This window comes from Elephas maximus, chromosome 8, assembly GCF_024166365.1.
Source record: "Elephas maximus indicus isolate mEleMax1 chromosome 8, mEleMax1 primary haplotype, whole genome shotgun sequence".
Taxonomy (NCBI): domain Eukaryota; kingdom Metazoa; phylum Chordata; class Mammalia; order Proboscidea; family Elephantidae; genus Elephas; species Elephas maximus.
Genome location: NC_064826.1, coordinates 12,429,411 through 12,453,103, shown reverse-complemented (window position 1 = coordinate 12,453,103; position 23,693 = coordinate 12,429,411). Strand labels below are relative to the sequence as shown.

The 23,693-nt window shown below is 43.8% G+C and overlaps 1 protein-coding gene across 1 annotated transcript in view; it reads right to left on the bottom strand.

The window, feature by feature from the left end:
* DGKI (diacylglycerol kinase iota) overlaps positions 1-23,693 on the bottom strand; it is a 491,936-nt gene that overhangs the window by 103,924 nt on the left and 364,319 nt on the right. Inside the window, exons 22-23 of the mRNA XM_049893911.1 lie at positions 11,373-11,452; positions 8,020-8,064 (exon numbers count right to left, since the gene is read on the bottom strand). Of these exons, the coding sequence (XP_049749868.1) occupies positions 8,020-8,064; positions 11,373-11,452 (125 nt within the window). The remainder of the gene's footprint in view (positions 1-8,019; positions 8,065-11,372; positions 11,453-23,693) is intronic.

Here is a 23,693-nt window from a genome sequence, read left to right as displayed (position 1 = left end):
GAGTTACCAATATGAGTTGTTGTTGGCGTCAGGTGCCATTAATTTGATGTCGACTCATAGCAACCCTGTGTGACGGGGTAGAACTGCCCCACAGGGTTTCCTAGACTGTAATCCTTGCAAAAGCAGATCAGCAGGGCTTTCTCCCGTGGAGCCACTGGGTGGGTTCGAACTACCAATCTTTCAGTTAGCAGCCAAGTGCTTAACCGTTGCACCACCAAAAGATTCTGCCAACTAGATAGCTGATACAGGAAAAATTGATCTTACTCAGGACTGGTGCCAAAATTTATATAGAGAGATATTGACATAGCTACGGATAAAAATACAGATCTCTCTCTCTTTCTCTTTTAAATTGGCTTTGTCATCCTGCTGGTTGAATTCAATGAAATCTTGACATGTTATGGGTATCTATTTATATAAGAATTATGGTTATCATTTTGAGAATTCTACTTTGACATGTGTGATACTGAGTTTTAAAGGAAGGTAAAGTCTTAAGGCATCTTTATAAAACGTGTAAAGCTACCAACATCCTTTGATTTTGTGAGAAATATAATTATAAACCATGAAATTTGAAAATGACTTGAAATGTTCAGTGACAGCTATGAAAGCTAAGAAATAAAGATGTTAAACAGAAACATGGCTGTTGTCTGTAAGGGTAAAGGGGCTTCAACACCAAAGACAGTTTTCTGAATGTTGATGTTGAATGTAAAACATACATAAAATATTTTGTGATTTCCCCAGGTAAAAATGGACCCTCAAAGAATGGAGAAATACTCAATGTGTCATTTAGAAAACTTAAAGATTGACAGTATTGTTAGAACATTAGAATTAGAATAGAATAGTACTTAATTTAATCATGTGCAGGTTGATATACTGCCTCAGCCACCTGACTTGGTTGCCGCACGCTAGCAAAGTAATACTGATAGAATTGTATACTTTGTATGTGCAGGGAGCCCCTGGGTAGGGCAAACGTTTAATGCACTTGGCTGCTAAAGGAAAAGTTGCAGGTTTAAGTCCACCCAGGGGTACCTTGGAAGAAAGTCCCAGTCATCTACTTCTAAAAACTCAGCCAGTCTACTCGGACTCACAGTGACCCTACAGGACAGAGCAGAACTGCCCCATGCAGCTGCCAAGGAGCTCCTTAGCTACACCTGAAGACTCGGAAGAGCAGGACCACACTTCAGGTCGGATCGTTTACATGGTGCTGCACCAGCACACTGCCATTTTATCCATAAACACATCTGGGTTCACATTCTGGATTTCAGAGGAAAGAAAGATGACGGGTTTGTATGAGTGGACATGCAAAAAAAATGGTGCTACACAAAGGCCGAAATCATGTCATTTGTTGGTTCGGCGCTTGCAGGGCTGGCCTGAGTCAGATCCCAATGCCTCTCCTCACAATATTAGAACTACACAATTGTCTTCAGTGCAGGGTATGGTCTTGAAGACTGATGCCTTCTATCACCAACATCAATATTGTTCAAACCACTTCATTTGGCTGCCCTCTCCCTTCCCCATTAAATAGTAGTTAGTTTCAGAGCCCTGGTGGCGTAGTGGTTAAGAGCTCTGCTGTTAACCAAAAGGTCGGCAGTTCAAATTCACCAGCCGCTGCTTGGGAACCCTATGGGGTCTACTCTGTCCTACAGGGTTCCTATGAGTTGCAATCGACTCAATGGCAATGGGTTTGGTGCTTAGTTTCACCAAAATTATTATCTTTTCACTTGAGGGTTTGGGTTGTCAGTTGTCACAAAGCTATAAGTCCTTATTTCTGTGACATGTGAGATCACGATTGATCTTTTCAATGTGTATCTATTAAAGCCAATGAAGGCATGTGATATGAAGGTGACAAAGAAGATCAAAGCCAGGACTTTGTCTTCAATGAGTATATACTGCTCTATGAACCACTGTGGGTGCTCTCCAAGTCCCTTTCTGGCTCCAATTGTTGACGTTACCAAATGTCTGATTTACCAGAGGTCAAGAAATAGCTATTTTGATTATGATATCAATTTATTTCCTGGCTATTGTCAAAAGCCACCAATTTCAGGGAAAGAATTTTGAGTATGCTGCCAAAAGAACTGGAGTCTGGTAAAAAAAAAAAAAAAAAAGATGGCAGAAGATATTAACTACTGGCAAAGCACCTGGAAGGCTCAGTTCACATTTAAGACAGCACTTTCCATCCATGTCTGAAGTTTTGGGGCTAACAACTTTTGATCTGGGCAGCAACTGTCAAATAGGCCTGAAGCCGATGTAGAGTTCAGACATGTGAATAGGCACAGCCCTGGATTACACAGTTCAGCTACAAGAAATCAGTGGTCATGGCGTCAAGAAGAGGTTGCTTATACTTGCTTTCCTTCATTCCTTTCTTCTACTTTTTGTCCCTCACCTACAGCTTCTTCCTTGACTTATCTCCATTCTCTGCCATTGAAGGGCGTGAAACAATAATCTAGACAAGCTATCAAATAATCTCTAAATAACATTTGGGGACTTGTGAACTTTTCTTTCTACTACAGTATGCTTTTCTTTTACGTCTGAGAATTTTCCATAAATATGGCTCTCATGTTTTCCTTAACTCATTGCCATCAAGTCAATTCTGACTCATAGCAAACCTATAGGACAGAGCAGAACTGCCCCATAGAGTTTCCAAGGAGTGGCTGGTGGATTCGAACTGCCAACCTCTTGGTTAGCAGTCGCAGCTCTTACCACTGCGCCACCAGGGCTCCTCTGTGCTTTCCTTAGTGGTTATATGTAAAATACAATTTAGCTTATTGGTACTTTGTGTTACTTCATCTCCTGAATACTCTCCATTTGAAAAAGATTTCCTCGGCAGTAAATGTATGGAAAGAGTGCTGGGTGGTACAAACGATTAATGTGTTCAGCTGCTAACTGAAAGGTTAGAGACTCAACTTCACCCAGAGGTGCCTCGGAAGAAAGGCGTGGCAGTCTACTTCTGAAATCTGAGCCATGGAACATTCTGTGGAGAATAGTTCTACTCCGACACACGTGAGGTCGCCATAAGCTGGAACTGACTCTACTGGTTTAGCAAGAGAGTTAGTGTGGACCCCAAGGGCAGACCTGGGCTCTATGGGAGCTCAAGGTTGGGGACAGCAATCAATATCCTCATCACTGAACACAAACACAAATGGTCAGAAATACACTTGATTTGTGAATGCTACATATTAAAATAAATCTACAGTGACCTAATTTCTGGTAGCACCCAAATACAAGCTGCAACATACATGCCTTTGAAAAGTATCTGACCAGAGAAACTTAAGAAATGTGATTGTGTGGACTGAGCTACATTTTAGAAGATACCCGTTGTCGTCAGGTTGCTTCTGACTCATAGCAACCTTGTAGGACAGAGTAGAACTGCCCCACAGGGCTTCCAAGGAGCGGCTGGTGGGTTCAAACTGCTGACCTTCAGTTAGCAGCCGAGCTCTTAACCACTACACCACCAGGGCTCCTTTGAGAACCTAGTCACATAATGACCTGAGCTGTGCCTCTAACCATCAAATCTTTAACTCTTGGGGGTAATTGGGGGCTTCTGTGTCCTTTCCAACTGCATAATCAAATCAATGATTCATCAAAGAGATAAGTTACTTGACTTGATCATTTGGGGATCTGTTATTTCTCTTCATATACAACGGTGTGGCAGAGATGAATTGAACTGCTCTATGAATTGCTCTGTAACGGAAGCAAGCAGAATGACCTAACCTTCCACATCCTGTGCTCCTGTCTATTTCAAATGCAATCATCTTCTAAAATTGCATGCACTTTAAAACGAATAATGTTAACAAAAACTGCTAATTTCAAAAATCTACGATACGTGAATTTTCTTTTGATAGATGCTAATAGAAATCTGTTTCTCACGTTAAAAATACAGCCACGTGCACAAAAGCAAACCTGGTATTTCTCATGTGTATGTTCCGAAAGTCAGCTGGCCCGAATCACAGGTAATCGGCAAGGAAATCGCCTGCCCCCCCAAGAATAGGCCTGCACAGCTCGGGGTGATTTGATGATGGCACGACAGCCCACTGCAGGCTCCAGCAGGTTATCCAATTAAGCAACGCTCACCTAGCGTTTAACTCCACCTTCACTGTGAACAAAATCCCTGTCCTGTCCTAGAATTTAGGGAAACCCTGGCGGCGTAGTGGTTAAGTGTTACGGCTGCTAACTAAAGGGTTGGCAGTTCAAATCCGCCAGGTGTTCCTTGGAAACTCTGTGGGGTAGTTCTACTCTGTCCTATAGGTTCGCTATGAGTCGGAATCGACTCTACGGCAGTGGGTTTGGTTTTTGGTTCATAGAATTTAGGTGTGAGCAGGGGTAAAACAGAAGTCCCTGTGGATTGGGAATCCCTGCTTCACTTAATAACGTCCAATCAACACTCACCTTACTGTGAACTAACTTCCCTCTAGCTGCTAGCCCCAACAGTTCCCCCACCCAGCCCGTCTGGTCATTCACTTCCTCTCTCTTTCCATCACCAAGCTGCACACCAGTTTCTCCTCATTTAGTGAGCAGGGATGGGTAGAAATCTGTGTTTCTGTGTCTCTGCCCAACTGGAGGTCCAACTAACAGACCTGATACTCTGGTTTTTATCTTTCAAAACCCTTTCACCTTAAACCTGCTTTTGCACTCCATAGCTCCTGCAGCAGAACACAGACATGGGATAGCCATTCTTAAAACCAGATTTGAGGACGAGAAATAATGATGGTGTGATAGGAGACAGAAATGGAAGTGGTTCGACATTTTCAAGAGCCCCTTTTTTGTTAGAAAGTCCTCCATTAACGACAACCATAACTATGAGACTTTTATCTATCCATCTACCTACCTACCTACCTACACACACACACACACGTGTGTAGATAGACAGATCCCATGCTGTTGAGTTGATTACAACTCATAACGACCCTATAAGACAGAACAGAACTGCCCCATAGGGTTTCCAAGGCTGTAACCTTTACGAAAGCAGGCTGCCACATCTTTCTCCCACGGAGTGGCTGGTGGATTTGAACCGTCGACCTTTCGGTTAGCAGCTGAGTGCTTAGCCACTGTACCACCAAAGCCCTAGGCAAGTTTTAATTTAATTCCTCCTTTGAGCCATTTCAGACAGCTTCAATACAGCTGGAAGAAACAACAGTCTTCAGAGTTCCTAGCTGGCCCCTGCCCTTCGCAAAGACAAGACAAATTAATTCCCAGGATGACTCCTCAAACTTGCTGTACCCCATCCATCAAAAGACTCTTCTGAAACCCAGAAAACAAATGAAGGAGGAGGAGGAGGTTTTAGAGGACAGAGAGCCAGGGTTAAGAGAAAGGCCGTCAATCAAATATCTGAGAGCAAATGCTGTTTCCAAGGACTTAGGACGAGGTGGCGCACTGATGGAACACGACTCAGAGGAATCCTTTCGCACAGGAGCAAGCGTGCTGACAAAAACAGGTCAGAGAATGAGCAAGCACGTGGATTAGACTTAGATCCGACCGAGAGCTTCTTCTTACGAAAGTGAAAGATATCTGTGCTACTCGAGGGGATAATGAGGACTTTCTAAAAATGTTACATCTGTTTTGAAAGATCTCAGCCATTCTAGTGTTTTTTTTAAAGTAAATTAATCCTTAGAGAGAATGGACGGATCCATTATTGTACCTGCTATTGAACCCTACTATATTTATTAAATCTCAGATTATTAACTCATCACGTCCTGGAAAGCACGCTTCCATGTGCCAACTACATCACTGTCCCCACAGAGCATTACCCTGGAAATGGGGACCCTCCCTGCTCCTGGTACAATAGGTCGCTACGAGTCAGAAGCGACTCGACGGCACACAGCAACAACCACCACCACCATGGCCATACCTGCCTCTCTCTCTCCTTCACTACTCTTTCTCCTCCCACTTCTTCCCCTCTCCTTCCCTTTTTTAATTGTCTTTCTTGTCCTCCTGGGCTTCTTCCGCACATAGTCCTGCGGGCCCAATCATATCCTGAGAACCATCAGAAGGGCCGGGGGAATAAAGCTACGTTGTGTGGAGACGTCTTGTGCGTTGTGAGGTGTTTAGCAGCATCCTGGTGTCTATCCAACAGATGCGATTAGCTCCGCCCCCTGCTGTAACACCCAAAAATGTCTCCAGACATTGCCAAATGTCCTTTATGGGGAATAAAGTCCCCCCAGTGGAGAAGGACTGGAATGGTTGGGCTCCCTTCATTCCTTAGTAAATTTATAACTTGGGGTTAAGAAGGGATACAATGAAGTTCAGGCAGGGAGGAGAGAAGGAATTTCCTCCATAGTAAAAAGTCTTTATCAAATAGGTAGATGGAGTCTGATTTTTCTCCGAATTCTAGCTGATCTGCCAAGCTTGGGAATACGGTGCTTTCGCAAGCACAGGGCAGTTTGCTTGTCTGACATATCTGTTACAGGTTCCGTGAGATGTCACTCTGATGGGGGTCCCTTTGGTTTTCGCCTCAGAGATGGTGTAGGCAGGGATTTTCAGCAGGCTATAAATACCCTCCACATTCTTGTATAGCCCTTAATGCCTCGTTAGGTTAATTCAGGGTGTCATTTCTGAGCATGGTACCTTGCTGGCAATTCACCCTGACTTAGGGAAAGGAAGAAACCAAAGCAATGAAGTCCTTAAGTGGCTAGGAACTGCCATATGGCTCACTAATGAGGTGTCTTGGGCACTTGTACACCTTTCCAAATGCCGTTTTTCTCTCGAGTTGTTCTAGCTTTAGAAACTAGTCAGCTGAAATTCCAACTGCAAATTAGTGAGCTGACAGGAAGTGCTCACATTTTTAAACTTGCTGGAGTTTATGCATTCTCTCACAGTCATTTCACCAAGCATATTTAATGCCAACTTATACACAGGTAAATTCACTAAAAGGCACTTAAGGCCTTTTGTTGTCCTTGATCCTTACAGTTCTCTCTGCCACATCCTTCCCCACAGCCCCACCAAGACAGGCTTGGGATTCTGATATTCGCAGCTTCTGCATTAGAATTAGAAAACTAAAGATTTAGTAGTACATTTCCTGCCAGCTGTTTGTCACTTTTGACATAAAATGAATAGCATCTCTCTGCAATGTATTTTAGATCCGCCCTCAGAAAATACCAGGAATCAGTCTACATCATATACTCGTCAGCATGCCATTCTGTGATTCCCACACACCCCTCACAACGGAGAAGGATACAGGAGACTCCCGTAGAAAGGGGCTTCAGTGGGACCACTTGAAAGCTTTGTATGTGCTCCTGACAATGTTGGGAGACACTGTGCATGGTGCTGAATCATGCCTGAGAAGTCCATCAAGTAAGATGGTAGCCGGAGAGGACTGAGCAGCACAGGGCAGCCCGGTAGTTGGGAAGACAGTGAACCCCCAAAGTCTACTGGGGCAAAGGATACCCATGGACCTGATGTGAGTTATGTAAGAGAAAGCTGCAGACTGGGTTTATCAGAGCCTGGCCAGTGCACCAGGGTGGGCCAATCAGACTGCATTCTAGGACCTGTGCTTGATGGTGTGGGAGCAGGGAATTCTCTCCCCTCGATGTGGAGGAGAAAGGCACTGCCCTGGTTGCTAATGACGGCCATCTTGGACCACAGAACCATCCAGTCCAGAGGCAAAACTGGCGCAAGGAGATCGGAGCAGAAAGAGGAGCAGAAAAATGGCACGTGAACCATGACTAAATGGTTCATGAAATGTACCCTTGACCTGGGCTTTTTGGTTAGGTGAGACTCTTTCCCTATTCTGCTAGTTTGAGTTGTTTTCTAACACTGGTCACTGGAAGCACGTCAGTTTATAATCGGTTCCAAATGACCTGGGAGAAAGTCACCAGCCCAAGTCTGTGCTAGTCTAGGACTGTCTGAAAGCAGGGAAATGCGAAGGAATCAGAGCAACAACTTCCTAGGCTGACAACTTAGTTCTTCCTAGGGTGAACTCTAGGTTCTCCGGGGAAGATGTGGACTCTCAGTCAAAATGAGACAGTAATTCAAAGATGGACTTCTCTTGGCCAGAGCATACGAAAAAGAGAGTCGATCATGTGTTACCTGGTAATGAGCTCTCTGGGACTCAGAAGAAACGGACTGCAGGTCCTAATGAGAAAACAGAGAGAGAGAAAAAAAAAAAATCCATCCCTTAGAATGAGTTGGAACAAGCTTCCCCCACAACTCTATGAACTGAATTCCCAAGTCAATGTCACTAAGCCCATCTATGAAGTTTCTGACATTGTTAGTTGCTGTTGAGTCCATTCCAATGCATGTAACCCCATGTGTGCAGAGTAGGACTGCTCCAAGGGGTTTTCAAGGCTTCGACCTTTTGGAAGCTGGTTGCCAGCCATTACTTCTGAGGCACCTGTGGGTGGGTTTGAACCGCCAACCTTTGGGTGAGTAGCCCAGCGCCCAACCACCTGCACTACCCAGGGAATCCAGAAAGTATCTACTCACCCAAATTCATCCAGTTAAACAAAGAAGAAAATGCCAAAAATAATAAAAGCAGACCAAGCTGGACTGAGAGAAGAAAAGTCACTTAGCTATTGAAACTTGTAAACCCTAAATATGGTTTGGAGATGGCAGGTGAAAGATAAATTTCAAGGACAGAGAAGATCGAAAGTAAAGCCAATTTTGTCGTAATAGGTAGTGATTACAGGTAATTTGTACCTGAACTCTTGGCTTGTGAAGAAAGCTTCGAAAGTCCCTTAAAGCACTTAGAAAGACTTTCTTTATTTAGCCCAATAAACACTGCCATAGTAACTGTGTTGATACTGACAACTCACTTGGCAAACACGCAGGTTTTCTCCGACAGCACAGAAAAAATCACTGGCCATCTTTGCATTATCACGGACTGCAAATTACCAGGCTTTCAAGTAACGAGGTTGTGCTGGCAGCTTCTGAAAGCCTGACTCTCTACAGAAAGTTTTATAACTGAGTTGTCACCACTGTCATGTCCCACTGCCGTCTTGTTAACGAGGGAAGTGGTTCTATTTGCAGATGTCGGCATCCTGGTACTTTTGCCCTTATACCTGCTCCCCACAGGGCTTCGTCAACTCACTCTCTGTAGCCAAGTTAGGCTTAACACTTTTCCTCTTTATTCGCTGAATTGTCTACTTTATTATTATCTGTTTTTACCATTCTTATTTTTAGCTGAATATTGGCACAATAAAAAACAAACCCATTGCCGTTGAGTTGATTCCGACTCATAACAACCCTGAAAGACAGAGTAAAACTGCCCCATAGGGTTTTCAAGGAGTGCCTGTTGGATTCAAACTGCCAACCTTTTGTTTAGCAGCCAAACTCTAAACCACTACACCACCAGGGTTTACTTTGGTGGGATACCCACCCACCCCAGTGCTGTCGAGAAGCACGCCAATAAGTTAGTTTTTAACAGTCAATTAAACAGTTGCGTATTTTGCTACTGTGATGCCTTGCCAACAAAGTTATCCAGGTGTTTAAAAGAGAACATCAATCAAGGTTTGGTACCAGTTCCCATTATCTTCTGTATTACAGGTCTGTTGTGTACAGTTCTACATAAAACACCAATGCCATTTTGGAAAACTAGATACTATATGTTCTGGGAGTATAGATTTAGACCTTGAGTCACGTGCTAAAAGTTGGCCAGTTTTAACCTGCTGAAGCAGTTATCTTTGGTAAGACAGCTAAATGAAACCACGATATGACGTTTATGCCCTCTTCTTTTCTCATCTGATCAGCACTCAGATTTTGGCATTTGTCTCTAAGTTTTTGGCATTCAAGATTTCATCCCTATCCTCAATGACACTGAAGAGACTGATATTAGTAACTTGCCACGTCAATTTCTGCCTCCCACCCCAATTGATTTCCACCATGAGAAATAGAGTTTAGTGTATTCAAAGCTAAGTGGCTACAACTTAAAAGGATTTTAAATACTACATATTGACTTTGTGATATTTACTTATGTATACTGCGCTGTCTAGAAGAGAGGTTCTCACTTGGGGTACCTATCAGAACCGCCTCAGCAGCTGTGAAAATACAGATGTCTAGTCCTCACCCCAGAAAAGATTCTAATGTGCTTCTTTCATCAAGAAACAGTAAAGAAGTCGCTACATGCTTTTCGCCATTTGTGGAGCAGAGACAGCTAATACTCAAAGCTTTGCAATTAACAGTAGTGACAATTGTCCTGATGGGTTTGGGTCTCCTGGCTTTCCTGGTGCCGTTCAAATTCACAACAATGCCACGTATAAGATTCCTTCCCTTCTGTTGCTCGACGGTACAACCAATGGAGGGGGAAACAAGATAATAGTGAGAGCTTTCCACTGTGTTCTGACATAAAATCCTATGACACATAAAAGGTTTTTCTTTCCTGTAGAAGTTGCATTAAAAAAAAAAAAAAAATTGCTGTATCTGCCAGAAGTCTGTGATAGATACAAAACACTACAAAAAAAAAAAAAATCAAATCTCTGTTTTCTTTCAGTGTTTATCAGTGCCCTTTGAAATTCTGTTAGCTCAAAAATTACAGCTATATAGTCTGACAAGACTGAGCCCTGGTGGTGCAATGGTTAAAGTGCTCAGCTGCTAACCGAAAGGTCGGTGGTTCAAACCCACTAGCCCCTCTGCAATCCGCTTCCATAAAGATGACAGCCACAAAAATCCTGTGGGGCAGGTCTGCTCTGTCTGACAGGGTTGCCATGAGTTAGGGTCAACTTGGTGGCAACAGGCAGTCTGGCACGGAGAAAAGAGGCTGCAAGGTCCAGTCACGGAACACACGAGAGGAACCTCACCCTGGAGCGAACCCTACGTAATCCTCTCCCAGGTCAACCACCTCTGGGGAAAAACACAGGGTTAGGGGGAGGAGGAGGAGCCCGGGTGGCACAACCGTTAAGCACTTGACTGCTAACCAAAAGGTTGGTGGTTCAAACCTACCCAGTGGCTCTAAGGGAGAAAGACCTGGCAATCTGCTTCCATCAAGATCACGGCTCAGCAAACCCTATGGGGCAGTTCTACTCTGCCACACGGACTTGCTGTGAGTTGGACTTGACTCCAGAGCACCCAGCAACGAGGGGAGAGAACGTGGTGTGTATTTAAAGGACAAAACCGAAACCCGCTGCCTTCGAATCCATTCGGACTCACAGCAACCCTAGAGGACAGAGCAGAGCTGCCCTATGGGCTTCCAAAGCTGTAAATCTGTATGGAAGCAGACTGCCACATCTTTCTCCCAAGGGAGCAGCTAGTGGGTTTGAACTGCCAATCTTTAGTCAGCAGGCGAGCACTTAACCACTCCGCCACCAGGGCTCCTTTGCTTAAAGGACAAGGCTACCACATTTCCTTTTCCTTGCACAATGTGTGACACTGGAAGCAGATACGAATGGCTGTGAATTGTTCACAGGAGGGCAGGCTGAGGAGAGGACGGGCGGAGTGAAGACACTCACCTCCTGCAGGCGGTCTATGTACATGCGGCAAGTCTCCAAATCACAGTCTCCGCGCACGACAAGAATACCCAGAGGGATGGCTGAGGGCGAAGGAGAAAGAAACATCTAAAACAGCATGCTTGGCATTTCTAGATGAGCATAAACCGACTTCTCCTGATTAAAACAATTGGCCATAAATATAAGGTGTTTTTGGTGTCTCACGCCTCCCTTATAATGTCAGTCTCGCCCCTGCCCTGCTGCACACACTGTCTGCACAGCCCACGCTGCCTACCCCTGGCCACCTGGCCTGCCTCAATTTTACCTCAGTGGTCCTAATAGGAAGTGCAAGGTCGTGGGCACAGGGGGCTGGCAGGACCGGAAAGCTGCTTATCGCCAGCTGATCATTTCTGCAGCATTTGCAATATCCAGTGTAGGAGTATGGTCCCTGTTTTGTCCCAGAGGGGAATTAAAAAGCCATGATCCTAGACCCTCACTCCTTTCCCTCCTGAGTGATGCAGGGGCTTCTTCACCTTGGGCCAATTTGCAACCATTCCCTATTTGTGAGACTCAAGCTACCCAACACACTGTTGCTACCTGGTGGTAGACATCAGAACTGCAGGCCATGAAATCTTTAAAAAAAAAAAAAAAGTTTCTGGAAAGCTCACATCTTAAAATCCAACTGATTTTAAAGATGGTGACTGTCAAGCATTGAGGCAGACAGGCGTCAGGAAACAGTAAGCAGTAGCTGTTATGCACGGAGTGCCTGGGTGGTACAAACGATTAATGGGTGTGGCTGTTAGCCAAAAGAAACCTTGGAGGAAAGGACTGGCAATCTACTTCCAGAAAATCAGCCAATGAAAACCCTGGGGAGCACAGTTCTACTCTGACACACATGGGGTCGCCATTAGTTGGCATCACCTCCACGGCAGCTGGTTCCTGGTTAAGTTCTGTGACTTATAAAGAAATGTTCTATTGAAGTCACATGGTGGCTTTAGCGGATAGAAGCTCATACTTCAGATAGCCATGATACTCCGAAGACAACGCAAAGCCCTCTCCTTCCCAAATCTTCAGAAAATGTACGTACGATGTTTCTGACTTCAAAGGTAGTTATATTATCAAACCCATGATTTAATACAAAAAAATTCAAAATCTTGATGTAACCTACTAGACTAGCCAGCAGATGACGTGACAGCGTGTTCACTAAGAATCTTTTAGAGGCCTCTCCTCACTGAATTAATTTATTTTTAAAGCCTCATCATCAATAAATGGGTTTGAAAACACAAAGTGCTACGGCTTTAAAAAATTAATACCGAATAAAATGTATTTTAAATTCATGAAATAAAATTTCGAGGAGCTCAAAAGACAGTAGGAATGGCCAACATATAAGCAAAAATACTAATCAATGTGACATGGGCTATACTGGAGCCACGACTTAGTCACATAAAAACTGAAGGTCAGAGGGACTCATTCCTGCCTGGAGGGTGGCTTTTCGACTTTCTGAAGAATGGAGCCCCTTTGGATCCTTCAGCTAAAGGAACAAAGATGAACTAGAGAAAAAGAAATAGAACTTGTTTCTCAATATTACCTCCTAGATTGGTTTCCCTTCCTATATTCCTCCAAACCAAAAAACCAAACCTGCTGTCATCCAGTCGATTCTGACTCATAGTGACTCTACAGCACAGAGTAGAACTACCCCACAGGGTTTCCAAGGAGCAGCTGGTGGATTTGAGCTACCGACCTTTTGGTTAGCAGCCGAGCTCTTAACCACTGTGCCACCAGGGCTCCCTACTCACCACCACCACGCCATTCCTTTAGGGCCCCGTAGCCCTGCAGCCATAAAGCTTTAAAGCGGGCATCACCTGGTAGAACCAGCGATGAGCCTGAGAGTGAGACTGGGCTCTCTGGCACCAGGGACAGGCTTATTTATCTGCTCTTTCATAGCCCCAATGCCTGGGACGACACCCAGCAGTGAAGTTTGTATAAAGAGGAAGGAAGACAGGCTTAGGGCCTGTGGAAATTTCAGACAGAAAGTATATCTTTAAGGACTAAGTTCTCAGTCAACGTTCCATGGTAAGCAAAGAAGCAAGGGTTTGGAGCTGAAGTTTTGTCCACGAGAAGAGAATATGCATCAGGCTAGAATTTCCCTTTGTCCCACATTAAAGAAGCCCTGGTGGTACAATGGTTAAGCACTCGGCTGCTAACCAAAAGGTTGGTAGTTTGAACCCACCTAGCAGCTCTATGGGAGAAAGACCTGGCTATCTGCTTCCATAAAGATTTTTTATCTGCTTCCATAAAGATTACAGCCAAGAAAAACCTATGGAGCAGTTCTACTCCGTCACATGGGGTTGCTATGAGTGGAAAGCAACTTGATGGCACCCAACAACACTCTGCAGGAACCTAAGCAAGAGAGCCAGCAAGCAGAAGAGCGAGGAGCCCTATAAAAGCACAGGATTGGGGGTAACAGCCTGGCAGAACACCCCGCCCTTGGTTTGCAATATAAACAGAAGCATCCAAGTCTTCATGGTAACCGTGTTTATCTCTGAAGGAAATGGGGAGAAATTCAATCAGGCAATGCCCTTAAAAGTACTTATTAAGGTGACCATTCTCAGCTAGATCCTAAGTAGATCCAAATAAGGCAGGTCACTGCGGCAGAATAGAGTGAGGGTTTCTAAAACTTAGTGAATGATGATGAAAAGCTAGAATGTTGGCCTAGAAAGTAGCTCAAAGGCTGCGGAAATGGATACAGTGTAATTAACATGGGAGCTCGCATTTGGATCTTGCTTGTAAGTTCCTCTTCATTTCAACTGGGCAAATGCACAAAGGAGAATTTAATCGATATTTACCAATTTACTTAAATATATAGAATATATAAGAGATATAAGAGCCCTGGTGGTGCAGTGGAAACCCTGGTGGTGTAGTGGTTAAGTGCTACGGCTGCTAACCAAAGGGTCACCAGTTCGAATTTACCAGGCGCTCCTTGGAAACTCTATGGGGCGGTTCTACTTTGTCTTATAGGGTCGCTATGAGTCAGAATTGACTCTACGGCACTGGGTTTGGTTTTGGCTTTTTTTGGTTTCGTGGTGCAATGGCTAAGCAACTTGGCTGCTAACCAAAAGGTCGGTGGTTTGAACCCACCAGCCTCTCTGCTGGAGAAAGATACGCAACCTGCTTACGGCCTTGGAAACGCTACAGGGCAGTTCTACTCTGTCCTATAGAGTTGCTATGAGTTGACGGCAATGGGTTTGGGGTACAGGAGATACATTTTATAGAAATGCAAGACTCCTGCTGACGCTTCTGATTTCCTTCTATTATCCCTGCTTGTAGTGAGTCTGGTCATAAAGGCAATATACTGTGTAGCACACTGTACTTTGTGTAATGCTGTTTGCATTTTAAATTAAAATTAGTGGATACTTCAGACCCAGTATCAAGGAGAAATAAGCTAGAAAAAAAAAGTCAAAGATGTGTCATTCATTTAAGTGATGGGTATAGAATTAACAAGTTCTTTGAGAACCTGGGTGAGGGACACGGTGCCTTTGATTAATTCTTAGCTATTAATTAGACTTTTAAAAAAGAGAGTAAGGGTCAGCTCTAGCCCGATTTCATAGCATGATCACTGACAACCGCTGTCAAGTTTATTGCAATGAGCAGTAGAAAGCCTTTTCAGTTATTCACACCTGAGTTCAAATCCCAGCTCCGCGGCTAACTAGCTATTTGGTCTTGCAAGTTACTCAATACCTCTGAGCCTCAGTTTTGTAGATGATCGTGTTCAGAATAGGTATCTTACACGGCTTCATGAAGATTAAATACAACATTATATTTAAAACCAGTTGTCAAAACATCAGTGCTAGTTCTCTCTCATTTCCTCTACTACCATTTGAGTGTCTTTGACTAGAAAATGGATACATCCAATTGCCTGTCTTTTCGCTTATCCTAATACTCTAAGGGTTAGCTCGTAGCAGCTCTATAAGCTATGTTCCTGGTGACTTAAACTAACTTTGACTATTCCTACAATGGGAAAAATAACTGTAATTCAAAAATACTGTGCTCTGACACTTCCATTTGGGGCTTACATGGTGAAGAGGAGGCAGTAACTGGCAGAAAAGCACTGCTTTCCCCTCACTGTTGACAATCGACTGTCAATCTCTATGTAGTGCTTTTTCTGCACATGGTGCACAAAAGTAAAGAATCCAGTTTTATCTTTTCTGAACCATGTTCTTCCCCCAAAAAAGAAAATTCACTTCTTCTCACTATCGAGACTGATGGTGAATAAATATTCAAAGATTTTTTTAAAACACAAAACATGGTAATAAAAATCTTTACATTCCATTATAGCGATTCATATTCAATTCCATAACAATGATTGGAAGGTCACGAATTCCATCGATCTTTTGGCAGGGTAGGGGAAACGGGATCAATCAAAACAAATTCTATGTCTATATACGTATTTAAATGGAGCCGTGGTAGCGCAGTGGTTCAGTGTTCGGCTGCTAACTGAAAGGTCAGCTGTTTGAACCCACCAGCAGCTCTATGGGAGAAAAGACTTGGCAATTTGTTCCTGCTAAAAATTACAGCCTTGGAAACCCTATGGGGCAGTTCTACTCTATTCTATAGGGTGTTTATGAGTCGGAATTGACTCAACGGCACGCAACAACAGCAACAAAATATGTATATAGACACACATTTATACACCAAACAAAATAAAACTCAGCCTTCATAGTTTACAGGAGTGAAGTAAAATTGCAAGTTAAATCTGTTCTGTTAGACACAACGGGCATAGTATAAATGCTGCCAAGCTTATGCCTTCAAAACCTGGCCCCAAACAGTGATAACTTTAAATCAATCAAACAGATAAAAACCCATTGGCCCTTCTTGGAGACCTGCATTCCATTCAATCGCAGTGAATTTTACCGTTTAATAGAATCATGCCCATCAGTGGGTTACATAAGTGGTTTCCCTGAAGTCTCTTCCATTTCAACCGAGAGCAGTGATAGGATTTCTGACCTGGGTGTCGGCTTCACTGTCCCCAACCCTATCAATTCATCTGACTTTGGTCTCCAAGATATTGCTAGACTCCAGTAACCATCAGCCAATACTCAACTTACATAATACAACTCCCACTGCTGGGATCAAGTGGAATTTACAAGTTCCCACTAAGCAGTAAAAAACAGGCTAGTTTCTCGATTAAGATGGCGGATTTTACACACTTACTTCTTTCTCACCAGAAATGCTACTAAATACAGAAAGGGGATTTTAAGAAGATATAAACCCACAAAAACAAGGAGAAACGGTGAAGAGAAAATAGTAACAGAGGAGGCAGATGGAAAACTGACAACCGACCCAGAGGCCCTGAAGACTGCCATCCCAAACAATGGTGGGGACAGATGAAAACCAACACAATCCACACAACAAAGCCTTAAGAAATCTTGCAAACTGGCAGCACCAGGGGCCTTAGGAACTGAGGATAAGGATAGGGGGCGCCTGAAATAGGGAACAGTGAATATGAGGTAGGAGTCCTTGACTGCTAATTAAGAGAGTAGAAGTTCAAGTTTACCCAGAGATGCCTCAGAGGAAATGCCTGGTGACTAACTTCTAAAACACAAACCACTGAAAACCCTGTGAAGCACAGTTCTACTATGACACACATGGAAATTGATCCTATGGCAACAGGTTTGGGGTATCAGACTAACTGAAAGGTCAGCAATTCACATCCACCAGCTGCTTCATAGGAGAAAGATGTGGCAGTCTGTTTCCATAAAGATTAAAAAAAAAAAACAAAACCTGTTGCCATCAAGTCAATTCTGACTCATAGCAACCCTATAAGACAGAGTAGAACTGCCCCATAGAGTTTCCAAGGAGCAGCTGGTGGATTCAAATTGCCAACCTTTCAGTTAGCAGCCGAGCTGTTAATCACTCCACCGCCAGGGCTCCATAAAGATGACCGCTTTGGACGCCCTGTGGGGCAGTTCTACTCTGTCCTACAGGGTTGCAGTAATGGGTTGATGGTGTTAGATGTTAGATTACTAGATCACTAATGACAGGTGGGGACCATCCCTGGGAACCAAAGAATTATTCTCTGAAGAGAAAAAACCAGGTGGTCTCTGTACTGAAGGGCAGCCGAAGCAGTTGACGGTGTGGTGACCTTGAGAAAATGGGAAGTCACTGACCATCCGCAGAATGCAGAGTCTCCCAGCCCTCTTCCCTCCCCAGGCTCCCCACGGGCTGGCAGCCAGAACCCTATCTTGCTGGCCAGAGATTGAGGACTCTTCTCTGGGGAATCTAACAAACCCAAAAGGGGGGATATATCAACATGGGGACATGCCCACCCCCAACACTTGTAAGACCCAAGGCAAGAATACATAGAAACTCCACCCAGTTGGATGGGTGCTTCCTAGTCTGCAGCAGGACCATTCCTTGGCTGGTTGAGGACAAATGTATCTCTGGGTCCTCCTTCACCCAGTACCTTACTGTGCTTTCTTATTCACGCCCCTGCCCCTCCTCCTAGCAAATCACTCTTGGTTCCTTCTTGGTCCTTGGGTACAAATGCCTAATTACTGATCGAAGCGTTAATCTGCCAAAGCACCTTTCTGTTTTAACACGTTTAAAGTTTGGCCTAACATGATGAAGCTTTGACAAATTCAGATACAAAAATAGCCAAGAAATTGTGGAGTTAGCTAGTGTTCCACAGGCCTAAGAGAATGATACCACCAATTACTTCCCAAAATGAAGCCCTGCTCTGGCTCCCCTCTCAGGCTCACCCTGGCCCCACTCACCTCTCTCCCCATTTCTGTTTGTTTAAATGTCCCATAATCCAGAATGTGATTAAATTAATTGGTTGAAAAGTCCATTATACATTTCACATGAGCATGCTCTAGATTTTATGTTTGAAATAAAATGCCAACAGGTCATACTAATTAATTCTGTCTTCTATACTTGAAGTTAGGACTACTTGAACTCATTACTCAAATATATGCCAAATGGTGCTTAAATTAACACTGTTCAGCTTCAGCAAGTTCAAACGCTTTTAGCAACCAGTCCACAAGTGTACTCTTCCATCTAGAAGAAACTTCTGAAGTATATACCCACTAAAAGAGAATATGGCAAACTATGATTTCTAAAATATGTATTTTACCTCAATGCCATGAGGAGTGTCTTAGTCATCTAGTGCTGCTATCACAGAAATACCACAAGTGGATGGCTTTAACAAACAGAAATTTATTTTCTCACAGTCTAGCAGGCTAGAAGTCCAAATTCAGGGTGCCAGCTCCAGGGGAAGGCTTTCTCTCTCTGTTAGGTCTGGGAGAAGGTCCTTGTCATCAATCCTTTCCTGGTCTAGGACATTTTCAGCACAGGGACCCCAGGTTCAAAGGACGTGCTCCACTCCCAGGGCTTCTTTCTTGGTGGTAGGAGGTCCTTCTTCTCTTTGTTCACTTCTTTTGTATCTCAAAAGAGACTGACTCAAGATACAGCCTAATCCTGTAGATTGTGACCTGCCTCCTTAACGTAACTGCCTCTAATCCTACCAATCTAATCTAATCTAATCTGCCTTATTAACATCATAAACAAACAAACCCACTGCTGTCCAGTCGATTCCGACTCATGGCGACCCTATAGGACAGAGTAGAACTGCCCCGTAGAGTTTCCAAGGAGCGCCTGGCAGATCTGAACTGCCAACCTCTTGGTTAGCAGCCATAGCTCTTAACCACTACGCCACCAGGGTTTCCAATGCTAGTCAGCCTTCTTCCATGCATATCATTTGCGGAACATGACTTGATCCATCGTATATTTTTAAATATACATGATCCAGGGTCACATTACAAGGGCTTATGCTGTATATATATGATGGAATTAATACGACAAATTTAGTCATAGTTAGAATATATCTTCTGCGTGAACATGAAAATCATAATACTGATGACAAGATGAGAAGGAGGAGGACAAGGAGGAGGAGGAGGAAGAGGAGGGCAAAAACAGCTTACATTGATGTAAATTACATCACTATTGTCTTGTTTAATCTTTAATCTTTGCATGCAAAAGCTGGACAGTGAATAAGGAAGACTGAAGAAGAACTGATGCCTCTGAATTATGGTGTTGGTGAAGAATATTGAATATACCGTGGACTGCCAGAAGAACGAACAAATCTGTCCTGGGAGAAGTACAATCGGAATGCTCCTTAGAAGCAAGCACGGCGAGACTTTGTCTCACATACTTTGAACACGTTATCAGGAGGGACCAGTCCCTGGAGAAGGACATCATGCTTGGTAAAGTAGAAGGCCAGCAAAAAAGAGAAAGAACCTCAACAAGATGCATTGACACAGTGGCTGCAACAATGGGCTCAAACACAGCAATGATTGCGATGATGGCTCAGGACCAGGCAACGTTTCCTATATTGTACATACAGTTGATACAAGTTGGCACTGACTTGGTGGCACTTAACAACAACAATCTTTGCCACAATCCCGAGAGGTGGATATCATTATTCCTATTGCAAAAACAAGAAAACCGAGTCCCAGCAAGATTAGGTGGCATACCCTAAATGTCACAGCTACTAAATGGAACAACTCCAAGTCCATCCCTGCTTTCTCTTAGCCCGGAGCGCCTATTCCAAGCTCTTCCTACTTCCCCTCACACTTGGGCGACAGAGAAGGATGGGGGTCTCTTCCAGCTTCCAACACCAAGCTCAGAAAACCGAAGTCAGAACAGGTGACAGACCAACCAAGCCCAGTGTGTGGCGCTACAGGCATCAGGGGATAGGCTGCGATCAGGAGGAGCAAAGCCAGGGAAACTACTCCCGGCCTGGACAGGAAGCAGGACCAGGCACTTGGAAACGCGGAGCAGAGTCAGACAAGCTTTCAGGAACATTCTTTTCAAGGGTGAGGCCACTTCTAAAGGTGCCCCACTCCCCTCTTTTTCCAGTAGCTCAGCTTCTGGGGGTCTTCTGGACTGTGAATCAGGTATTCTGGAACTGTTAGCAAGCTCACTATAACCTTGTCTGTGACTTAGGGGTCATAGAATTAAACCGGCTGTTGGTTACCTTACAAAGAAACGCAACTTCAATACTGTGAGCAGACAGTAATCGTTACTGCAAAAGTGGAGAGGACAAGAGGACATGAGACTTCAACCAGAATGTTAAGAAAGATCCTGTGACTTGCCCTGCTATTTAGATCCTCGCATTAGAATTTCCAATATTGTACTGAAGGACTGATTGACAATTAACATAAAACCCATGCTCACACTTCAGGTGTGAGAGTTCATTATATCAGATACACAAAGCTTTCTAAGACATTTCCCAGGGATTTGTGATGTAGCACGTATTAAACATTCATTTTCATCCTGGCTAGGATTCAACATGATTGATCGATTTGGTACTTCTGGTGATGATACTTGTCCTTGTGCCATTCTTTTTTTACGCCTGTTTGATTATCCTTGGTAAATAACTGTATTCAGGAAAACTACAATTACTTTTGATCATTTTGATTACTCAAGGAGTTTGCCTTGCCCTTGGTTCTTTTGCAATATAGTATGTGAAGACCCTAAATAAAGAAGGAGTTCACGGTATCTGCCTCTCTAGGTTATTGTGAAGATTAAATTAGGCAACATCTGTAGAGCACATATTTGCAAATCCGTCCTATATTTATCCCTCTAAGTTTCATTAAATTCATCATTTCTCCGAATTGTGTATCATGGAGGAGAAATGGTGGCTCAGTGGTAGAATTCTTTCCTCCCATGTGGAATTCTGGGTTCGTTTCTCAGCCAATCCACCTCATGGGCAGCCACCACTGGTCTGTCAGTGGAGGCTTGCATGTTGCTGTGGGACCGAATCAGGTTCAGTGGAGCCTCCAGACTGAGAGGGACTAGAAGAAATCCTGGTGGCGATCTACTTCCAGAACTCAACCAATGAAAACGCCATGGATCACAGGAGGCAGATCTGCCACCCATCACGGGGATGACGCAGGACCAGGCAGCATTTTATTCAGTTCTCTGGGCCCCTGTGAGTCGGGGGCCAACTCAGTGGCAACCAACAACAGCAACAATTCTATATCAGTGTGTGCTAGCCATTGACGGAGCCGCAAAGCAGTTTCAGCAGAACCGAAGGTGAGAACTTTGATGGCAGAGAATGTATTGCTAAGGCCTCTAAAGCAGAGTCTGAAGCACAGCGTGCTAGTAAGAGAATCAAGCACACCTGCAAGGAGATGAAAGGGTCACAGCTGGCTGCTTGAGGACATGGCACAGGCCCCCAGAGCCCAAGCCCGGAAGGAAGGGCTACCTTCAACTCGAAGTCCCACTGAAACTGCTAATGGGATTTGTAAAAAGGGAAGAAACTCACAGCAGCCCGTTCATTCCCTGTGAGGCACTGTGATGTGCTCAACAAGCGGTCACAGTGGAAAGGAAGGGCTGAGAGCTCAGCATTTTCAAAAAGAAAGGATTTAATTGTCTGCCGCATTTGCTACCACAGTGCAATTCCTGTTCCAACGAAATTGCAGCTAAGCAGGGCATTAGCCTATTCAAATCACACACTCTCTTCAAGGAGATCATTCGAGGAAGGCGCCAACCTTAGGGAAAAGAGTCCCAAGAAACTATAGGGGTTTGCAAAGATTAGATTTTAAGTTCCACCCCCCCCCATATATATATACACATACACACACACACACATATAATTACAGAGGCTCTGTTGTGGCGAAATAAAAAGGTTGTCACTTTCTGAAGATAGCAATAAACATAACCACAGGGTTAAAATCATAAGATTAGAAAGAACAGGAAAGAACCCTGAACAACATGGTTCTTCGTTGTTGTTGCTGGGTGCCGTCGAGTCCGTTTTGGGCTCACAGCAGCCCCACGTGATAGAGAAGAACTAATTCATAGGCGATGATCTTTATGGGAGCAGATCGCCAGGTCTTTCTCCCGCGGAGTCACCGCGTAGGTTTGAACCACCAACCTTTCAGATAGCAGCTGAGCGCTTAACCGTTGATAATCTCATCATCAGTGCATTTTATTTAACACTATTCAGATATAAAATTTTAAAAACTAGAAACTTCCCTAAGCATCAGTTTCAGATTTATCAATGTAATCAATATAGTTTATTCAAGTATTCACTATCGACCTCTACATAGTAGTAAGAAACTAATTATTAAAAAATAAACTGCTCTGAGTTTTCTGTGGACAGAAACTTTGCTGATTTCAGAGAACGCTAATGTACGGAAAATAAATATTCCCTATTTCCTTAGCTATAGCATCCATACAATTTAGGAAGTCAAAGGGATGATGGGAAAAGGGGGATAGAAGTAAAATCAAGGATGGAGCGAGGAGACTACAGGAAGGAAGGAAGCCCCAGTTAAGTTCACATGAGGTCGTACTGGAGTAGGGTAGGTCCTGATCCAATCTGAGTGATGTCCTTATCTTCCAAGGGAATCTGGTAGGGGACATGTGACATCTTTCCATTTTGCCTCATTAGTTCCAAATAAGTCAAGGTTATCCGGGAAGCAAAATTCTTACTTGATGGCTGATAATAATTAAAGAGAATGAGTAGGCAATCTTTCAAGTCCCCCTGCCCCTCAAGGAGCCCATTCACAACAACCTGCCATCATTAGCTGCCCACTGCTCACCTGGAACCAACAAGCAGAGGCTAATAGGCATACTAGCATTCAAAAGGAAACAGCACACCAATGAAGCTTATCTCTCACCTTGTCAAGCCCAGGGCCTGTCAAAGTTTTCACAACCTCTGGTTCTTGTGATTAGAAATGATGCCAGAGTTTTGGAGTCTAGCTTGAGCTCAGCTGGGTCCTAACCATACTTAGCTCAAAATGTCACCCACAAGATAAAACTACCCTATGTGGTTTTCATTGCACTCCATGCATGGGTGAGATTTCTGAAGGGTGCTTTCTAGAAACTACTACAGTGTTTATAAATCTGGGTTTCAATCTAGAAATAAAAATCTGCTTTTCATCATGATAATATACAAATTAAGAAAGCAATCCAAGGGCTATGCAACGTACTTTTTTAAAATCCTCTTAAACACAGCATTTAGAATTCTGAATAGGTCCTCGTGGTATTCTTTTTCATCTAATTTGGCAAATGTGTGTTGTATGTACACATAACGAATTGTATGTACACACAAATGAATTTTCAGGTGTATAGTCTTCAGAAAACAATTTGTAAGGATTTTCGACAGCCAGGGAGGAGGCTAGGAACTGGGCATACAGTACTGAGTACAACACAGCTCTTGCTCTCACAGAGTTCAAACCAAAAGGTCGCAGTTCAAATCCACCAGGCACTCCTTAGAAACTCTATGGGGTGGTTCCAAGCTGTCCTATAGGGTTGACTATGACTCAGAACTGACTCGACGGC